Genomic DNA, 17,859 nt, shown 5'->3' on the forward strand with positions numbered 1-17,859 from the left:
GTCAACATATATAAAAGTGAAACTTTAATGAAAAAAGCGGGTATATTTTGCATTGAAGAGAAGTTATTACTGCGAGCTCTACTGTGGACAGGTAGGCCTAAGTCTAAAAACAGCGATGTTTTGGGGTTTATCTTAATTCATCTTTCTCTTTTTAAATAGCTAAACATCTAATAAATTGCTTACTTTTTATTCGTTTTACTTTCTTTTTCTTCAGGATGACTCCAAAGGAACCTTTTTTAAAGTCGCTCGGTAGGAAAATATCGCTTTTGCGCCGTAGCTCGGCGGTGCGTCAGGTGAAGCGCAGCATTTCTGGGTTTACTCTGGGTCTGTTCGTCGCATCAGTTTACGGTATGACAGCGCTGTTCATCCAGAACCAAAACCTCTGGTTCTGTGTCATCACTACTGGCATCCTCGCCGCTTTTGCGGGGTTTGGAACGGGGCTCTCTGACCTCGTGCGCACCAACGTCAAGCTGATGATCCCAATGCTGTGCTCGAGTAACTACACACCTGTCAATCTCTTTCATAAACATATTCTGTGTTGGTACATGTGAACATGTAAATTAACATTATCAAGCGTAAGGACAGATATAGGGGAGACCGGGGCTTTCTCTAGGTTATTTTTTTAATCAATTTAAAGCCTTGGTTTAACAGGAAGAAAATAATTAATATTTCCACTGTTACTGTCCATTGGGAAAAAGTTAGGCCTACAGTTAGTTGAACACCCACTTTACGTTTTGAACTATAGAGGATCATGTCACATTGGGAGAAAATTAAACAGCCTAGTAGGCCTACAAGCTTTTCAGCAAAATTTAAATAGCCTATTAAAATTATGAAACACAGCAATTATGAACAGTAAAAAAAAAAAGAAGAATAGATAATGTAGGCCTACAAATATATCAAAACATGAAATTAACATGTAAAATATGGACGATTATAAAATATTCCCTGACAACACAAGTTTGAGTTAAAATGTAACTTTAAAAAAACATTAAAATCACCATTTGTCTGAATATATTGCTAGAGTAGTTTTAGTTCATTTTTTAACTCAACAACTAGCTATAGCAAAAATATGATATGATAGGTGTGAAGGACATAACGCTTTAAAACTCGGTGTTTAGAACCAACTTACAATACCACTGCTAATGAACTTTTGATGTATTTGGACCTTTGTCTCAAAAACGTACAGATACTGAGATACAGCCCTTCCTTTTGTGACCTACGCTGTGTACGAAATGGAAAAATGAAGTGTGGAACGTTGGACACTTCATGCACTCAATGGTTGCAGCTTTAATTATGTAGCGGAGGAGCTATCAGACTCCAATGCTGAATGACAAAATAACTTTATAAAACTCATACACTACACGGCTGAGTACATAGTAGGGAAGTATTTGATTTTCACAGCGCTGGTCTCCTCTAAATCTCCTTTGAATTAACTTTAAAACTACTGTCAAATCATGTGCATTACCAATAGTTTATTATACCTCTCAGTTTTCCCTATTGTATTGCTCACTATAACACTTCTCTCACACATTTTTGTTGTTGTTGTTGTTGTTGTTGTTTTTAAGCCAGGGGTAAAAAATTCCTTCTTTTCCTCATCTGTACCTTGGTTATCCATGGCCCCGTGAGCAACACGATGGAGAATGTTGAACGGGCCGCAGACAGCGTGATCTGTGGTGCAGAACTTGCCATGAATCAGACCCAACAACTCCTGCAGCGTGCCGCCAACCCACTGCTACGTGAGTCTATCTGCAAGATCATCATGTCAATATCAACAATCAACATCTCTTTCAAAAATACCAACATCTGCTCAAAACAAAATAGTGAGATTATGTAGAAATTCATGCCATAATCCCTTGAAGAGATCGTGTGAACATTCTGTCATCATTTACTCACCCTCACCTTTGTTCTGTGAAACACAGTAGATGTCTCAGTATTTATTTATGTTTTTGTCCATATGATGAAAGTCCAAAATGTGGTCCAGTGTTGTCAGGCACCTCACTGACATTCACTGTGTGGACAAAATCAGTTCTTCAAAAGAACTGCAGAAGAAAAAGGTGATTTTTGATAAAAGACTGATATTATACATTATAATAATAATGATAATAAAATATTATATTATATTTGATATATTGGATAAAATATTTTTTATTTTTTATATATTTATTTCTAACACTATATATACATTGTATACACATACATATCTCAACCTCTTCTGGTTTACTTGAAAAATACAGTTGTATGTTATGTTATGTATGTATATTTCTGTTTTGATATTCTGAAAATGGCTTTGTTTAGCGGCCCTGAGTAAGATTAAGGAGATGGCGAGGAATGCTTACTCAATGGCAGGCCGAGCACAAAACCTCTTCAGAGCTCTGACGGAATCTGTGCGGCATGTCGGTGAGTGTATCAATTGACCAAACATCCGGTAAACGGATCTGGCCCTATGATTTTTAATTGTTTCCTGAGGTTTGAGCTTAAGTCTCTCCGTCTCCCTTTTTCCTTTTCAGCTCGTATTCTAAGAAACGTACTGCACTTCTTGGCAGATATTGGTGATGTATGTAATGACAAGCTGGGTCTGCCGTATCAGAAGTGCACTAGGCTGTTTGATGAAAGCCGTGAGAACTGCATGGAGCTGCTCTCTGTGTTCTCGTTCCTCTGCCACCTCCTAGATGGATTCCAGCTTCTCTGCGGGCTCGCACGCGGTGCGTCTCTGGCATATGATTAGTCCCTTGAAAGCCCTGTCATTACACTCTTTACAGGAAGCCATATAGCCACGGCTCACTGATTCCTTAGTGCATTATTTTATGCATAACAGTGATTTAGTTTTATTATATTTCAGTGTATTCTGCCGTTGCAGAAACTGTGATAAATGGTTCCTGTTAATCTCACATGCTCAATATACATACCAAGTTTATTTACAATATGTGTTCTTGTGGGAGCAGTTTGTCACGTTTAAGTACCCTAAATGTTACAGTTTGAAGTGGGGTGGTTGTGTTCCCATGTGTATGCATATCTCACATTCTTCAACAGGCTGACAGCAAATCCAAACATAACCTCTAGCAACAGAATAAGCGCTAAAATTAATTCTACACAGCCTTATTGAGCAGAGTTCTGCCATTTAGAGCAGTTCTTTTATGCTTAATTAACTTTTAAAAACTGCATGTCTTTACTAAAATTATTTATTAAAAGAAGCTATTTTCATAGATGTTTTGAAATTAATACCTTTTTTTTATAATGGACTTTTGCACAGTGGGACAGCTATTCTGCATCTTACCTTCATATATTGCTGACCACATGAAGACTGTTTTGGCTTATCGTAAGTAAAATTCACCTTCTGAGATTCACCTGTGTTAAAGATTACTGAGTGATTTACTTGCATGCATGGAGTGAATCATCAAAAAAAGTTCAGAGAAATACTTTTTTATTTAGTTATTCCCATTTTTTTTTGTTGTTACCTCTAGCAACCATTGCGGCATTCAATCGAATTAAAAAAGAATTTGAATTCAACATTTCTACCTCCATCAACTTTGATCTGCTTCTGAACAACAGTCAGTCCATGCAGGATGCTACTCAGAAGATCATGGATGAGGTGTCTGAACAGCTGGTCCTCCTCCAGGAGCTCAAGGGCCTACTTGCATACATGGGGTTCTTCCTGCTTCTCTTCATGTATCTCCAGTATGTACTTCCTGTTAAACACAACTTGCCATAGTCAATAAATAACACACATTTAGATATCTTCACCATGTCAGTACTGTAATTGAATTATTTTATTAACAAAGTCTGTTGGTTTAGTCAGAACTGAATAATGTTTATAAAGTTTGTAGTACTAAAACTTTAAGAGAATAAGGATTTATCTGTTCAGAAAGTGTAAAATAAATTAACAATAATAATAATAATAATAATAAGGATAATATAATAATAATTACGGTATATCAAAAGCAATAATAATAATTATTATAAATACTAATCATTCATTATTGTTATTAATAATAAACCGATCAGGCATAACATTACGACTAATATTGTGTCGGTCCCCCTTTTGCTGCCAAAACAGCCCTGACCCGTCGAGGCATGGACTCCACTAGACCCCTGAAAGTGTGCTGTGGTATCTGGCACCAAGATGTTAGCAGCAGATCCTTTAAGTCCTGTAAGTTGTGAGGTGGGGCCTCCATGGATCGGACTTGTTTGTTCAGCACATCCCACAGATGCTCGATTGGATTGAGATCTGGGGAATTTGGAAGCCAAGTCAACACCTCAAACTCGCTGTGCTCTTCAAACCATTCCTGAACCATTTTTGCTTTGTGGCAGGGCACATTATCCTGCTGAAAGAGGCCACAGCCACCAGGGAATACCGTTTCCATGAAAGGGTGTGCATGGTTACAAGGCTTCCCAGCAGAACATTGCCCAAAGCATCACACTGCCTCCACTGGCTTGATGTAAAAGAAAACATGATTCATCAGACCATTGCTCCGTGGTCCAGTTCTGATGCTCACGTGCCCACTGTTAGCGCTTTCGGTGGTGGAGCTTGACTGGCCTGCGGCTATGCAGCCCCATACACAAAAAACTGGGATGCAATGTGTATTCTGACACCTGTCTATCAGAATCAGCATTAACTTCTTGAGCAATTTGAGCTACAGTTGCTCGTATGTTTGATGCATCAATGACCCTGTCTCTGGTTCACCACTGTTCCTTCCTTGGACCACTTTTGATAGATACTGACCACTGCAGACCGGGAACACCCCACAAGAGCTGCAGTTTTGGAGATGCTCTGACCCAGTCGCCTAGCCATCACAATTTGGCCCTTGTCAAACTCGCTCAAATCCTTACGCTTGACCATTTTTCCTGCTTCTAACACATCAACTTTGAGGACAAAATGTTCACTTGCTTCCTAATATATCCTACCCACTGACAGGTGCCATGATGAAGAGATGATCAGTGTCATTCACTTCACCTGTCATAATGTTATGCCTGATCGGTGTATAATAACTAATGACAGTACTTTGATACATTATATTTATAATAATATTAATAACTAAGTATTATTATTATTTTTAAAAATTGTAAACAAAATATAATGCATATTAATACTAATAGCATAATTATAATTTATACACTATTATAAACTATTCATATTCGTGTAAAAATTCTAATTATTTTATTAAATAATGATTTATTTAATAATTATAAAATAATTATATATTAAATAAACTAGAATGCAATACAACTTATAATAAATTATAAACATTTATAAAATTGTATATGTTAACATTTAAAAAATCTGACATTGTATTGTTGTTTTCATAATATCGTGCTCAGAGGGTCCCTCTGGCTCATCATATTTTGGGGTCCTAGGCATCAAACATTTGGAAAATATAACCATTTGTATTTGTGTAATGCTCAATTGTCTTTTTATGTGTTTGTGAACAGGGCTGTGCTGTACAAAAATCAGTACCTTCATAATGATGAATTTGAGAACATCTACATAACTGACCAGTTCATTGAGCTGGACAGGAAGCGCTCCAGACAGGGCAAAGCAGCAGTACTTCCCCTCAGCCACAGAGAAACTCTCACCTACATCAGGCCCTGTGAGTGTATACTTATTTGAATAGCTTTTGCGTGTATGTGTCTGTTAGCAGATAGATGGTGTAGGGTGAAGGGTCAATAGGAAGGAAGAAAGGAAAGAATGTTCATAGACATTTAGATAAGTGAAAAAAATGTGGAGGAGGACCCTGAGCTGAGAGAGATTAACAAGGAAAGATGAGAAAAAGTTCACAAGGGAAAGGTCATCAACAAGTACCAGAAAACAGGGAATGTTTCACACTCAGAGAGACAGGACATGTCAAAAGGTCAAACTGCTGTAGTAAAGTAAACTGCTCTAGGATACTTCTGGTGATCCAAAAATGTGTTGCACGTCTGTTCTGGGAAAAATCCAAATCAAACTATGCAGTACTTTGGCATATTAACCTGCAAAATATCACTTCTGTTCAAAAGATACAGTAAAAGCAAAAATATTGGAAAATACATGCTTGCTATTTTAATACATTTTAAAATGCAATTTATTCCTGGGATGGCAAAGTTGAATTTTCAGTCATTGCTCCTGTCTTTAGTGACGCATGATCCTTCAGAAATCATTCTAATATGCTGATTTGGTGCTAAAGAAACATTTCTTATTATTATACATTTTGAATCGTTATTATCAGTTGTGCTGCTTAATATTTAATGGAAAATTATACGTTTTCTTTGATGAACAGAAACCTCAATAGAACTTAAAAATATATATATATATATTTTGTAGCAATGTAAAAGTCCTTGTCACTTTTATAAAATAAATGTATGAATTTCCTTTTCATTCCTTTTGGGGTCAGAAAAAAAAAGTACTGACCCCAAACTTTTGAACGATAGTAGTGTACAGAATAAAATATAAGGTATAAAAAGACTACATTAAAAACAAGTTTACATTGATTGAGGAGCTGGGCTCTGAAGCTAAACCAGTTACAAAACCCACTAATTTAGAGCACCTAGTGACACTCCCAAACACATTAAACTGTAGAACTAAACTTTATCAGCTCCACAGAGATACACACCTGGCCAAGACGAGGGCAGCGTCCGAAATCGCATACTCTCGAGTAGGTACTTATTTTGAACAAGTAATTACTTCACGACCGTTAAAAAAGTATGTGCTATATAGTATGAATGTAATCCAGACGTGAATGTGAATTGAAATGTGAATATAATGTAAACTGAATGTGAATTCAAATGTGAATTGATTTGAAATGTGAATGGAATTGAATGTGATTTCAAATTCAATTCACATTCAATTCTATTCACATTTCAAATAAAATTTGAAAGGTGGATTCTGAAATCCACTACCGCTTCAATATAATTGTGTATAAACAGTATATATATATTCTAATTAAATTTATAATCAAAGCCTCAATCAATATTCATCCTCCTATATATTTATTATGATTTTAATGATTCTGTCCAGTTATGAGTTTGCTTATATCAATAGGACCAATGATTGTTTCTTCCTTTATAATTTCTAAAGTTTGTATTTGGTCCTCTGAGTGGTGACTGAGGGTCTGTCCTGGTGGTGTGTGATGTTTCGCAAAAACACTTGATTTCTACATGTTGTCGTGTGTTTGGATTTCAGAGGCATCACACACCTCCAACTCGACAGGAATGCAGTAACAGAGATTGCTCATTTAGCCCGGCTTCCAGAGATGAAATATGGATTTGTCTTTCATGTTATTTTATTTCATTTTATATTTCCTTTTACTGAAACCCTAAAGAATCAAGATGAATATGGTCTGTACTATTGTCTGTATCTCTCACTGAGATAAAAGCACATGTTATCAATATGTTTTGGAAAACTTTCTCTGGTTGGGACCAGATCTCACCAACTCCAACCTTGGAAAGACTGTGTATCTCTGTATGTGCGCAGTATTCAGTGTTACAGATCAGTATTGGGGGTGGATTACGGGCATCCTAAAAGATGAGGGGCTTGTTGTTCTGGACAAGCTGGTGCCTGCTCCAGAATCTGGAAGGTCATTACGTGCCTAATTCCGGGGTGAAAGCGTCAACAAGTGATATCTGTACACGTGAATCTGATTAACTGACAATGTGTGGAAATTTACCAAGACTGTCCATCTTCTCTGAGCCAATCAGAATCATTCCACATGACAATAATGACGTGGTTAGACCTTGAAAACAGTATAACTGTTCAGAAATTGTATGTACGATAGGTGGAGGCGGGGAGACTGTTAGAGGGAGCGCGGCCTACGAACTCCTTGTGAGACTTGAAGCTGGCTTCTGCTGATGAAACTGCAAACTATTCTTCAGTACATTTTTCTTTAATTAATCTAACTCCTGACTCTTGGTCTTCATTTTTCACTACTGGTCCTGTGTCCTAAGCTGTTACCCCAACAAATTCAATTCACATTAAATGCAATTCACGTTCGATTCACTTTCAATTCACATTCGATTCCCATTTGATTCTTATTCGATTCAATTCACATCTTTCAATGCACATAATAATTCATACTCAGAAAGTAGAGCTGAAATTACATTCATTACAAGATTAGTTAAAACATTTCAAAATGCCCCTGCAGACTATTTTTTCCAATCATAAATTTTGTCATTGAGGATTTCTTTAAAATGCTGTGCAAAAATCTTGTCTTGTCTTGTGAACCCAATCTTGTGTCTCATCTTGTGAGCTAAGTGTCTAGTCTAGTAGTCATAGTACCTACTCAAGAGCATGCTATTTCGGACGCAGCCCTCGTCTTAGCCAGATGTGTGTATCTCTGTGGAGCTGATAAAGCTTAATTCTACAGTTTAATGTGTTTGGACGTATCACTGGGTGCTCTATTATACCATTACTATACTATTATACTACATTCGCCATGTTGTCATTATCATGTGAACTACCAGCATCAGTTACGTCGCTTCACTGCCATTCACAAATCCTCTCCCATGGCCTCATGGGATAGTAAAGTGTCCATTGTATGCACACTTTAGATTCGCAACGGAAGAAGTAGGTTATCCGGGTACTTTTTCCCTTCTCTTTTATGAGTACTGTGAATTCGGACAGACTTCTTTTGTCACATACTGTTGTTTGTCTACTATATAGTAGGGAATTATGTGATTTTATATGCAACCCTAGACTGACTCTAATAATGACTCTCATGTCTTCCTCAGGCTCTCTGTATCTGACTGCGAGAGAGAGACGGGCTATGGCAGGTCAGATGTTGTCTTTGTTCAGGTATATGTTCATGACGGTCATACTGATAGCTGTTGACCTCATGGTGTTCTGGGTGTTTGAGCTGGTACACCACCAGGCCCAGGGTGAAATCGTGGCCCAAGGTACAAAAGATTAAAACCACAGAATGGTTTCGATGCATGTTTTTGTTGAATTCCACAGTTTCACTAATCTACCTAATCTATTTAAGCATATTTTTTACATTTAAACATATAATCCTATGTAATAAGTCAATGGTTTGCTTATTTTCTGTATATACACCGATCAGGCATAACATTATGACATTATGAAGTGAATAACACTGATCATCTCTTCATCACGGCACCTGTTAGTGGGTGGGATATATTATTCAGCAAGTGAACATTTTGTCCTCAAAGTTGATGTGTTAGAAGCAGGAAAAATGGGCAAGCGTAAGGATTTGAGAAATTGTGATGGCTGGTCGACTGGGTCAGAGCATCTCCAAAACTGCAGCTCTTGTGGGGTGTTCCCAGTCTGAAGTGGTCAGTATCTATCAAAAGTGGTCCAAGGAAGAAACAGTGGTGAACCAGAGACAGGGTCATGGGCGGCCAAGGCTCATTGATGTGGGGAGTGAAGGCTGGCCTGTATGGTCCGATAAAACGGACAAGCTACTGTAGCTCAAATTACTTAAGAAGTTAATGCTGGTTCTGATAGAAATTTGTCAGAATACACAGTGAATCGCAGTTTGTTGAGTATGGGGCTGCATAGCCGCAGACCGGTCAGCAAGCACCAACCTTGGCCATGTGAGCATCAGAACTGGACCACGGAGCAATGGAAGAAGGTGGCCCGGTCTGATGAGTCACGTTTTCTTTTACATCATGTGGATGGCCTGGTGCGTGTGCGTCGCTTACCTGATGATCACGTGGCACCAGGATGCACTATGGGCACGAGTTTGAGGTGTTGACTTGGCCTGCAAATTCCCCAGATCTCAATCCAATCGAGCATCTGTGGGATGTGCTGAGCAAACAAGTCTGATCGATGGAGGCCCCACCTCGCAACTTACAGGACTTAAAGGATCTGCTGCTAAAATCTTGGTGCCACAGATACCACAGGGACCTAGTGGAGTCTTGACGGGTCAGGGCTGTTTTACCAGCAAACCGACACAATATTAGGTCATAATGTTATGCCTGCTTTGTGTATATCCTTCTAGTATATTCTACTATATATTTTCAGTATTTTATTATTTTCAGTGATATTTATTATCATCACGATTTTTGTTCACCAGCTCCTGTAGTGGTTGCAGTACAAGTGAATGGATCTGGTTACGCCTCAGATATCTTTAGGGACATTGCAGCCTCATTTGACGTCCTGCAGAAAGGAAATATCACTGTGCTTAGCAAGAAATGTCTCATGAATCCCTTGGAGCCAGACTACATGAGATACCTTCTCATTGGTACATTCAAGTACATTTAGACATTTGTACAAATAACATCCATGTAGTCTATTGTTTTAGAGTGACTCCTAGTGGTCAACACTGGAACAGAAAATGGAACATTTCACCAGTCAAAACGGTTTCATATTTACTCACAAATGTGCTTTTGATGTTGATTCAAAATTTATTTAATATAGTTTTACTGAAACTTGAGCTAGAAAGCAGCTACAGTTGTTTTTCTGAATCTTTAAATCTCAGACACATTTTAATGTTGTAAAACGCATCACAGCTTCAAGATCAAAAAAATAAATAAAAAAATAGACATATGCTTTTACTTGATGTGTCTTTTTATCTTACAACTTTAAGCTTATGATTATTGAGGTAGCTTAAACCATATAGTTCTCACCCACCCACAGGTTGAAGTTTTTCAGGAATGACTTAGACGACTCCCTTGTGGATGTTCTTGTTTAGGGCTTAGTTTGTCGTAATAAGTAAAGTCTCACTGGAGTCAATGCTTATTTTATTGGTTACAATACAAAGCAGTTAATGCAAAAAATAAAGCTACGCTAAAATCTCTATAATCAAGCTCTAAACCACGGATTCTCAGTTCTGGCTCTCAAGGTCCATTTTCCATTTTTCAACCTTGATCAAATGCACTTGCCTGTAATTTTCTAGTAATTCTGAAGATCTTGATTAGATTGTTCAGGTGTGTTTTTTAGGGTTGGAGCAAAAAAAAAATGCTTGAAAGTAGACCTCAAGGGCCAGAGTTGAGAACCGAAGGTTTAGAGCTTAATTATAGAGGGTGCTTCTCAATACTCAAATTGATGCTTCCTCGTATTCTTGTTCCTCCAGCCTGTGACCCGGAAACCGATCAAACTCAGCAATCCTGAAGGGCATTTCAGTTCTCTAATTGCACCACAAGAAGTTGAGGAATGAGGAGGAAGGAAGCTTCCTGAGTTGTCATGAGTGAAGAGGTGTATCCTACCCTCGCATCCTAAAGGGGGTGGAGCTAAGGCACAAGGAAAGGACGAGGATGCACAAATAAGAATTGAGAAGCACCCAAAGCTTTTAGTTTAGCTGATTTTAAGTTTTATGTTTGCATTAACTGCTTTATATTGTAACCAATATACAGCAATATTGGAGATGGTGTCAAGCAAAGCATCCCTTGATAGGGTATCAGGTCTCCTTTAAGGTTAATCCAGGCATTATTTTAGGAGGGCTTTACTCCTTATACTAGAGGTGCCCATTCCTGTTCCTGGAGATCTACCAACCGGCAGAGTTCAGATCCAACCCTGATCCAATACACCAGTCTGTAATTAGAAGTGCTCGTGAACATCTTAATTTGCTGGTTCAGTTGTATTTGATCAGGATTGGAGCTGAATTTAGCAGTAAGATAGATCTTCAAGAAGAGGATTAGGCATCCCTGCCTTTTACTTTTTGTGGAATTCTAATTTCATTTCATTCATCAACTCCTTTATGTCATCTATAAGCCAGTCTTCCTTCTGTAGGAGTCTAATATGACAGATGTCCTTGCTGTTTTTTTCACACTCTTCCCCTTGTTCACTCACTGTAGTCTTTGTTAGCCTCATCTCTGCTTGTGGTTTTATCGTCTTCCCTTCTCCGCCGTTTGTCCTCTCGCTAACCTTTGTGGCCGGTTACATGAATATCCGTTTTCACACCTTTTGCTCATTTTATCCTGTTCTACATCATAAACAAAGGAAGTCAAGTACATTTGTTTATACTCTACATCAAGATCATTTTAAGTATTGCAGGTGCTTTTCAAGCAAATAGCATTCAAGCATATTTATATAGCATTAATGTAAAAGTGACCAAATAACATTTCTTTAAAACAGCAAAATGGCATTTCTTACAATGCAAACATTTTACTTCTATTTGGTTATATGCCTGACTTTTGTGTTCCCTCCAAACAAAGGTCTTCTTTATGGCTTCACGCTGTTTATTGTGATTGCTGGCGGCTACGTCAAACGTTTTAAGAGGTTCGTGTGTGCCGGGTCCCATCCTGAAAGAGAGAAAGTAAGAAAGTTTCCTAGCACAATTACCATCAAAATGACCTTTCCGATTCACAGATATAAAGTATTTGTCAAATATTTACTAAGCTGGTCACCTTTCTAATGCATTTAAACTGCTTTTTTAATCTATAAAGAGAATTATGTCTCATGCAGGAGAAGCACAGTACTTGTGTGCAGATGTGGCTTGTAAAGGGACAGTGACTGAACTATTTTACTTTCAGTTTGCTTTTATTATGAACAGTTTATACTAAATGTGTGCATGTTGCAGAAGAGGATCCAGTACCTCCACAGGCGTATTCTCACTCAGCGTGAGTCTTTAGGAAAAGCCCTACTGAGGGCAGTACAGCGAAACAAGGTGGACCAGCAACATGATGGCATTATACAAACACTGGCCAAACGGTGAGTATAAGCTGCTATAAAAATCACTATAACAAGTTGTAACACTTTGCTATCACAGGAATAATTTAAATAATTATATTATTTTAAATTGTAATAACATTTTACAGTATTGTAATCAAATAAATGCAGCCTTTGTGAGCAAAAACACAAAAAGGGTAATGTTTTAAAGCACTTCCTCGGGTGAAGATTTCAATTTATCCTACAGAAATATGGTTTTAAATGACAATTAAATAACATCATGGTGAAAAATTTAATAAATTCTCACACTCCTCACCTTTTTGCAGCCTGCCAGGGGGTGTCATCATAGCCAGGCTCCTGGATATCGATAAAGAATCATGCATGGCCTGTGGGAAAGTGTTGGAGACGAGAGGTCATGATGATGAAGTGCATATCTGCCCTACCCCTCGCTGCACAGGTTGGTTTTCTCACTCTAGAGAAATTATTGATTTAAGATCATATTTAACTGTCAGGAAAGAAATAGACTGTTAGACCAACCTGCTGGGCACATTTATTTCCTTTCACAGGCCGTTACTGCTCGCTGTGCTTCAGACTGATGGGGAACCTCTGTGCTATCTGCATGGGACCGCTCACGTTTCAGGAGGAGCAAGAGCTGTAAGTCACATGACAGAACAATGATAGTGCAATGATAGCACAATTGTCAGTGTGTGTGTGTGTGTTTCCCACAAATTGAGGAAGGAAACATCATAGTTTGTGGTATTGAACAGCTTAATTTATATATAACCTGGATATTTAACCAGAAGAAATCCTTGTTCAGATTAGCTTTTATTTGCCATTTTGAAAATGGACAGTTCTACACATAAAGGCTTGTGAGTTTCAGAGACTCCAGCGATGAGGAGCAAGCTGGTTTACGGGAGGCCGCTGAAACATCACAGCAGAGTGGCCAGGGCACTGAGATGACGAAAGTAATGATCAGGTGTGTGTGCGCAGCGTTGTCACACATTTTTGAGTTATACATATGCAGAGGGCAAATTAGCAGTGCAGTAGTAACTTTTTATGTTTTTGTTTTATATGCTTGTTTCAGTATTTCCAATCAGGATCATTCTGTGTGGCTCAATGGACAATCTAGCCATCAAAATATGGTTGTCAATAACAGTGTTTGAGGCCACAGCTTCTTTATGTTTTAGCAAGTGTATATGTGCAGAGTACGGTTTTCTGTGAAGTTGAATAAATGTATGTTAAAACAGGTGCAGTATGAGTTATTTAATTGAATTTAATGAAATATGTTTTTTTTTTTTTTACTTGGGTAGGCTATGTATACGTGATGAAACTACAAATATTTTACTAATTTTACCTCATGTAATCTCATCACATCTGTCACAATGCGGTTGGTCTGGTTACATTGCTTACATGGTTGTCGAAAGAATGTCAAATATGAGACGCAGTCTCTTAACTGTAAAACACATACTCAAGCCATTTAAATCTGTTTTTTACATACAACTGAAAAATACAAGATAGTCTCAGTTTGCATCGAAAATTAACACATTCCGTACAAGACATTCCCATATAAACTCCGAATACAATAAAAGCATGGACCTAACCCATGTGCGCGTGAAGAGTAGGCGGATCGGAAGCGCTCTGGTCAGGTGATGAAATACCGTCACTTCACCTCACCTGCTCTAGTTTCCGCAAAATCAGGACATGAAACGGGCCCAATGGATCCACAGGTAAGCTGCTATTTTGTGTCGATTTTAAATAGTTTATGTTTTCGATATGTTTGCTTGCATGATCCACCTATAGCAATATTTCACCTAGGCTAGTTTTTCGTCATAAGTTCCCTTAAACATTTAATAGAGGAAATGAATTAAAATTAGCTTTTCTATCCATCTAACTGAATTAAATTGGATAAAAATATAACTTATTTACATACTTTTATTTATAATTTGTTCAATATGGACTCATTTTCTCTGCCGTTCAAATATATTTAGGCTACAAGTTAGGCCTACATTATTTTTAACAATATTAGTACTATATGAATATTTTTTGAAGATTGCCATTTAAAAACGCTAAGACTAAAATAACTGAATTTGCTTTGTTTTGTTTTATGTCTCTTTTTTTGTGGCCAACGCCCAGTAAGTAGTTGTCAGTCATGCTGAACCATAGAACATATACATAGATGCCTCATTATTGGCAGTTTCTAGGCCTCTATTCGTAAGCCGTCCTCCATAATGGAACGGTTAAAACACCGGTCCGTGGTACTGCACCCGTAGGTAGACACATGTATGAATATCTGCAAAAGACTCCTAAACTAACACAATACAAGACGAATGCGTCAGCTAACACAACATTAAACATGTACCATATAGAAACCTGTAATATTGAGTTAACGCATATAAAAGCACAAACCAACACACTCACCTATGATAGTGACGACACGCTGACCGTTCCAAGATGGCGGGAGCGCCGACTTACCTCGAGCGGTCGAATGTGGTTTCTACTTCGGCATATGTTAGGCTATGTGAAATTGTCTGGCATAGGAATGTAATGTTCGAGTAGAGGTAGTGACAGGTCTCTACAGCTCCTGTTCAACAGCAAACAGACGGCTACTAACAACAAAGCCTTGCCGTTATGTGATGATATTGTAGCGTTTTGCTACGAGGAATAGCTATGCTGGAAGACACTAGTTAATGACATTACAATATATTACATACAGTATAAAATTTTTTTTATAACTGATGAAGAAAAATCTGGTACTTCATAAAATCAAGTAGCATGACTTTTGAATATTATTTTAAATGAATGGAAACATGATGGGAATTTTTTTCAGTGTACTGAAAATAGGTCTCTGTAAGATAGGATTACAATGGGTTTAATTTCTTTCCTCCCAGTTTCACAGGCAGCTAGTACCAGACTAAAATGCATGTTTGAGCTGTTTTAACCGAAAGCAACTTGCACTGACATATCTTAAAGTAGCCTTGGTAAGTGCCATTGTTTTGTCTCAAGATGCACACCAGTATATTTTTCTTTCTATGGCATGTTTATAAAAGCTACTTAAATGCCATAATTGAACTAAGCCTAATTCTGTCTTAATTTAAGCCCTGTCTGTGAAACTAGGAGTGTGTTAACACTGAACCATTTTTGAGGTGCTTAGATAGGCCTGAAGGGCAGTAAATGCAAATCACCCAAGGTTTGACTCCTTTCTGGCTCTGGAGACATTACTTTTTAGCTGCGCTGAGTCTGAACCTGCTCCCTCTGTAGTACACAGATCTAGAATTGGCCATCAACACCCTGGTGGAAAACTTCCACTCGGCATCATCAACTAATGCCAACACGCTCACAGCCCAGGAGTTCCAGAGCATGGTCTCCAAAGAGCTGCCCACCATGGTGAAGGTATGTCAGGATTTACAATCCAATCATTGCATCACTTCACTACATTTCAGTCTCTCAAAATAACTAATATCATCCATACTACAAAACCAAAAGCCACATTTCCATAAGCAACAACACCTACTTGATACTATTTTGGCATAGGATAGACCAAAATTAGACTGAAAATAAATAGAAATTTAGAGTTGACTTCAAATATCAAATATAAGGTTTATTTTCTATTTTTCAAAATACAAACTTGGACTCACTATATGTGAAACTTTAAGGGGAGACATTTGTTTGCATTATAAATCCAATATATATTTATTCAGACTAGCGAACGAGTAAAAGCATTTGGTCACCTAAATACACAATTGATCACCTTTGATAAGTTTCCCACACCCTTTATTCTCTTCCAGTCAGCAGGCGACCAGGAAGGGTTGCACAAACTCCTGACAGACATGAGCGTGGAAGAGGGGAAGGGCGTCACGTTCAAGGATTTTTGGAAATTGGTTGATTCTCTGTCCAGTTCTCAGTTTGGATTGCTGAGCAAAGAGAAGCAGGTGAAATGTGCGAAATGTAGTCTGATGTGAAACCGGCCCTGAGCAAACAAATCCGATCAACATTACATAATGTCCACCACAGCCCTGAGAAAACGCGTCCAATCAGTCACTCCCATTTCCCATCACTTTCTGCAATACTGTACATGTCACTCTGCTATTCTTTGGTATATGCGCTGAGGTTTTATCACAATTAAGTGTCGTTATGGAGCTTCCTGAATAAATATCTCAGTAGCCCTTACAACACAGACCTCAAGTAATCTCCAACATCATTGTAACCTAAGCCGCACCTGCCTGGCCAGATAACGTAAGATCTAGTCGCTAATTTATTTCCTCATTTGTTCTGGTGCTGCAAGTTTTTTTGTAATATTGTGACATTTTTAACCTCAATTTTTTTTCTTTCTTTTTACATATAAAATATTGGTAAAATATTTGTGTTTGATGTGACAACTGTGATTATGAAATAGCATGGGCCACATGACTGTTTGTACTGACTGACATAAATTAGAAAATATATAATGTGAGTATATTGTAGAGGGAAACAAAAGATGACAGACCACATATTCTGTACTGTATTTGGCTTTATGGTAACACAATGTGATTTTCTGTGTTGATGCTATTAAATATGTTCTGAAGGATTCTCTGTCTACAAAGTGTATGTGTAATGAGAGTACTCTTGAGTTTTATGGATGGTCTATATAGAGCTACTTACTCTTTAACCCTCTTTTTCTGCCCCAAGACCATTTTAATAGCTCAAAATATATTTAAAAGGCATTAAGGAGAAACTTCGATTAATCCTAATCTTATGATAACTACTTAAAAAAAATCTAGATAACTCATTCTACATCAATTATGTATGGGTTCTCAAATTTCTTCTGGGATGAACTCAGACAACAAGATGGAAGAGAGGATCCAAATGCAGATACAAGTCATGATGTAAGGAATACTTTTTCTGGGTCCAAGATCCTATTAGTTTCAAATGAGAACGCCATATCAAACATTTTAAAGTCACCATGAAATCAAAATGGACAATTGTAATTTTTATGGAATATTGCAGTGTTTATTATAAATGATTTATCCATGCACAATTCATGTGCTCATCATTTTTAATCAAATTAACTTCCCCTCCCACTTGCATCTCTTCTCTGATGTGTTTACTGGCATGATCCCAGCAATAGCAAACCACAACAATCCAATTAATTCCCTATGGACAAAATTAAGTCTTTCCTTACATTTTGCACAATAGGGAAGGGAAAAAAACGATCGCTACATCCATTTCACACCAACTTTTAGCTTAGCTTGTAAAAACTCATGGTGTACACTGCTCACAATGTCCCAGACCAGAGGTGTAAAGTACCGGAGTCATTTTACTTGATTACTGTACTTAAGTATTATTTT

At 37.7% G+C, this 17,859-nt stretch overlaps 2 protein-coding genes across 2 annotated transcripts; both read left to right on the top strand.

Annotated features, from left to right (window-relative positions):
* Positions 1-215: 215 nt before the first annotated feature.
* On the top strand, positions 216-13,664 carry dcst2 (DC-STAMP domain containing 2; the record flags this gene model as incomplete). The annotated part of the gene is made up of 15 exons (XM_079837041.1): positions 216-495; positions 1,566-1,736; positions 2,296-2,397; positions 2,508-2,702; positions 3,251-3,316; positions 3,462-3,675; positions 5,428-5,585; positions 8,698-8,862; positions 10,002-10,169; positions 12,082-12,182; positions 12,447-12,577; positions 12,862-12,992; positions 13,102-13,189; positions 13,416-13,500; positions 13,620-13,664. 15 exons carry the CDS (start codon positions 216-218, stop codon positions 13,662-13,664), a joined length of 2,100 nt encoding a protein of 699 aa, XP_079693167.1.
* A 521-nt stretch (positions 13,665-14,185) lies between these two features.
* Positions 14,186-17,101, top strand: s100v1 (S100 calcium binding protein V1). The gene is made up of 3 exons (XM_079836339.1): positions 14,186-14,262; positions 15,794-15,925; positions 16,321-17,101. The coding sequence occupies exons 1-3, from the start codon at positions 14,251-14,253 to the stop codon at positions 16,492-16,494; spliced, it is 318 nt and encodes a 105-aa protein (XP_079692465.1). The 5' UTR covers positions 14,186-14,250; the 3' UTR covers positions 16,495-17,101.
* Positions 17,102-17,859: the final 758 nt, after the last annotated feature.

The sequence above is a fragment of the Gobio gobio genome (genome assembly GCF_949357685.1).
Source record: "Gobio gobio genome assembly, chromosome: 15".
In the NCBI taxonomy this organism is placed as follows: Eukaryota; Metazoa; Chordata; class Actinopteri; order Cypriniformes; family Gobionidae; genus Gobio; species Gobio gobio.

What these genes read in the sequence shown, in the direction of transcription:
- s100v1 (XM_079836339.1), top strand. An exon ending in AGCTGCCCACCATGGTGAAG is followed by an intron (nt 15,926 to 16,320) that starts GTATGTCAGGAT and finishes ATTCTCTTCCAG; the next exon opens with TCAGCAGGCGACCAGGAAGG.